A 3,558-nucleotide genomic window follows, 5' to 3' on the forward strand; every position below is an offset into this window, starting at 1 on the left:
GTGTTCCCACAGCAGTAAAGAGCGTCTGGTGTGTGTGTGTGTTCCCACAGCAACAAGGGCATGGAACACCTCTACAGCATGAAGTGCAAGAACAAGGTTCCGCTGTACGACCTGCTGTTGGAGATGCTGGATGCCCACCGCCTCCACTCCCCAGAGACCCCCAACCTCCCAAGCCTCCACCTCCACTCCCCAGAGACCCCCAACCTCCACCTCCACTCGCCAGAGACCCCCACCCTCCCCAGCCTCCACCTCCACTCCCCAGAGACCCCCAACCTCCGCCTCCACAGCCCAGGGAAGGAGGCCCGGGACTGGGCTGAAGACAACAGGGCATCCCCCCTCACCCCCAACCTCCCTGTGGCCACCGGACCGTACGGCTCCTTGAGCCCTGCAGCCCAGTAGCAACCCCACAGCTCCACCTAGAGGCTCCGCCCAGTAGTGTCCCCACAGCTCCACCTAGAGGCTCCGCCCAGTAGTGTCCCCACAGCTCCACCTAGAGGCTCCGCCCAGTAGTGTCCCCACAGCACCACCTAGAGGCTCCGCCCAGTAGTGTCCCCACAGCACCACCTAGAGGCTCCGCCCAGTAGTGTCCCCACAGCACCACAGCTCCACCTAGAGGCTCCGCCCAGTAGTGTCCCCACAGCACCACCTAGAGGCTCCGCCCAGTAGTGTCCCCACAGCACCACCTAGAGGCTCCGCCCAGTAGTGTCCCCACAACTCCACCTAGAGGCTCCGCCCAGTAGTGTCCCCACAGCACCACAGCAGCACCTAGAGGCTCCGCCCAGTAGTGTCACCACAGCACCACAGCACCACCTAGAGGCTCCGCCCAGTAGTGTCCCCACAGCACCACAGCTCCACCTAGAGGCTCCGCCCAGTAGTGTCCCCACAGCTCCACCTAGTGGCTCCGCCCAGTAGTGTCCCCACAGCACCACAGCTCCACCTAGAGGCTCCGCCCAGTAGTGTCACCACAGCACCACAGCACCACCTAGAGGCTCCGCCCAGTAGTGTCCCCACAGCACCACAGCTCCACCTAGAGGCTCCGCCCAGTAGTGTCCCCACAGCTCCACCTAGAGGCTCCGCCCAGTAGTGTCCCCACAGCACCACCTAGAGGCTCCGCCCAGTAGTGTCCCCACAGCACCACAGCACCACCTAGTGGCTCCGCCCAGTAGTGTCCCCACAGCACCATCTAGAGGCTCCGCCCAGTAGTGTCCCCACAGCACCACAGCACCACCTAGAGGCTCCGCCCAGTAGTGTCCCCACAGCACCACAGCTCCACCTAGAGGCTCCGCCCAGTAGTGTCCCCACAGCTCCACCTAGAGGCTCCGCCCAGTAGTGTCCCCACAGCTCCACAGCACCACCTAGAGGCTCCGCCCAGTAGTGTCCCCACAGCTCCACCTAGAGGCTCCGCCCAGTAGTGTCCCCACAGCTCCACCTAGAGGCTCCGCCCAGTAGTGTCCCCACAGCACCACAGCAGCATCTAGAGGCTCCGCCCAGTAGTGTCCCCACAGCACCACCTAGAGGCTCCGCCCAGTAGTGTCCCCACAGCACCACCTAGAGGCTCCGCCCAGTAGTGTCCCCACAGCACCACCTAGAGGCTCCGCCCAGTAGTGTCCCCACAGCAGCACAACAGCACCTAGAGGCTCCACCCAGTAGTGTCCCCACAGCACCACAGCACCACCTAGAGGCTCCGCCCAGTAGTGTCCCCACAACACCACAGCACCATCTAGAGGCTCCGCCCAGTAGTGTCCCAACAGCTCCACAGCTCCACCTAGAGGCTCCGCCCAGTAGTGTCCCCACAGCTCCACCTAGAGGCTCCGCCCAGTAGTGTCCCCACAGCACCACCTAGAGGCTCCGCCCAGTAGTGTCCCCACAGCACCACAGCACCACACACATCTACACACAACACACATTTCCAAAACAGATAGTTCCAGTCCTTGATTCTGATTGGCTGAATTGGGTTTTATGTCGTTATTATATTATATATAACACAACCCCTCAAGTCAAAGTCAAATGCTGCGTCTCTGTCGCCTGGCAACCACTCTGATAGAGGAAATACTGTATATTTCTTGATACACACAATAGGCGAAGAAACTGACAATTTCACTGCATTCTTTACTTTAGTAATCATATGCATGTGACAAATAAACATCCTTGTGTATATGAAGAAGAATGATTATGTATGAATAAATACTGTATATTTCTTGGTGGCAGAATGATTATGAATAAATAAATCCTGTATATCTGAAAGAGCTCAAATAAAGACCGGTGATCCCTACTGAAAACAACAGCCTGACCAGCTTACTTGGCCCAAAGGATTCCAGTACACACACGGGGGGTTATCATTTTTTCCAGGTGGTCAAACTTGACATGGTTGCAGCATAAATATGCCTCCACCTGACTAAATATTCATATGCCCAAATCGGCATTCCACCACTACCTGATGCAGGTCCTTCAGAAAGCACCAATCCCGTTTCTGAGTTGGGATGTGAACCTTGCACCTTTGGCACTCCCCACACATGAACAGGGGCGGGGTGGTAATCGGGAGATTCGGGACATTTCCCACCAGGCCGGCCGGCCTGATGACGAATTTGAGTTAGCCCATGACGTGACTGAGCGGCCGCTAGTAGCCTACTTTCACAAAGAATTTACCTCATGAGAATTGCAATCGTATAGGCTATAACTAATCCCTTAGGAATTGCTCAAAAACCCAATGTCAAACTATGCACGCCAACCACTATATAAACCATTTAGTTGCGATATATACCTTAGTCATGGTTACCTTACATATTAATTACAGGCCTATATTCATCTCAATTCTCTCTCGTCAGTGTATTTGTGTGTAGCCTTTGGGTGTCTTGATTTAATTTACCTCCGCTGAGGTATATGTTCTCATCGGGGACCGGCGTTTCTCTGTCTGTCTGCCTGTTTGTTTGTCTGTCTGTTTGTTAGCAAGATTACAAAAAGTAATGGATTTCGATTAAATTTTGGGACTGATCCGTAATTCTGATGGGATTCCAGAGGCATTTATGTATTTAGCTTAGTCGTGTAATGGCATGGTATGGCCACGTGGTAGTTTCGGTGCAAATGTATGACAACCTAGGAAGAACAATGCAGGCGGAGGTAGCTTCGCTCTCGGAGTGCTTTTCTAGTTCACAAATAAATTCAAAATAGAACAGCAAAGCCTCCTGGGAATGGCAAATATGTTTACTAGGTGAAGTCTATTCTAGTGTTGTCTAGTTCTGTTCTGCTGTCTAGTGTTGTCTGGTTCTGTTCTGTTCTGTTGTCTAGTGTTGTCTGGTTCCGTTCTGTTCTGTTGTCTAGTGTTGTCTGTTCTGTAAACAGTACAAATGACCCTCATGAGCAGATGGACCTGATTGGCTATCCAAACAGGGGTGAGAGTCATGTGACCGCAGCGCCATACTTGAAAATGGCGTAAGCTAACATGCCGAAGCTAATCTACACGGTCTTGATCCCCTGGATGTGGCTAAAGAACCCAAATAAAGACCTATGATGACATGCCCACTGATGTGGCTAAAGAACCCAAATAAAGACCTATGATGA

At 53.6% G+C, this 3,558-nt stretch overlaps 1 protein-coding gene across 2 annotated transcripts in view; it reads left to right on the forward strand.

Moving 5' to 3' along the window:
• esr1 (estrogen receptor 1) overlaps positions 1–493 on the forward strand; it is a 14,835-nt gene extending 14,342 nt beyond the window's left edge. For both annotated transcript variants that reach the window (XM_062550088.1, XM_062550087.1), the window contains one exon: positions 51–493. In XM_062550088.1, coding sequence (XP_062406072.1) covers positions 51–399 — 349 coding nt within the window. In that variant the 3' untranslated portion in view covers positions 400–493. The remainder of the gene's footprint in view (positions 1–50) is intronic.
• The last annotated feature ends 3,065 nt before the right edge of the window (positions 494–3,558 follow it).

This window comes from Sardina pilchardus, chromosome 12 (genome assembly GCF_963854185.1).
Source record: "Sardina pilchardus chromosome 12, fSarPil1.1, whole genome shotgun sequence".
In the NCBI taxonomy this organism is placed as follows: Eukaryota; Metazoa; Chordata; class Actinopteri; order Clupeiformes; family Clupeidae; genus Sardina; species Sardina pilchardus.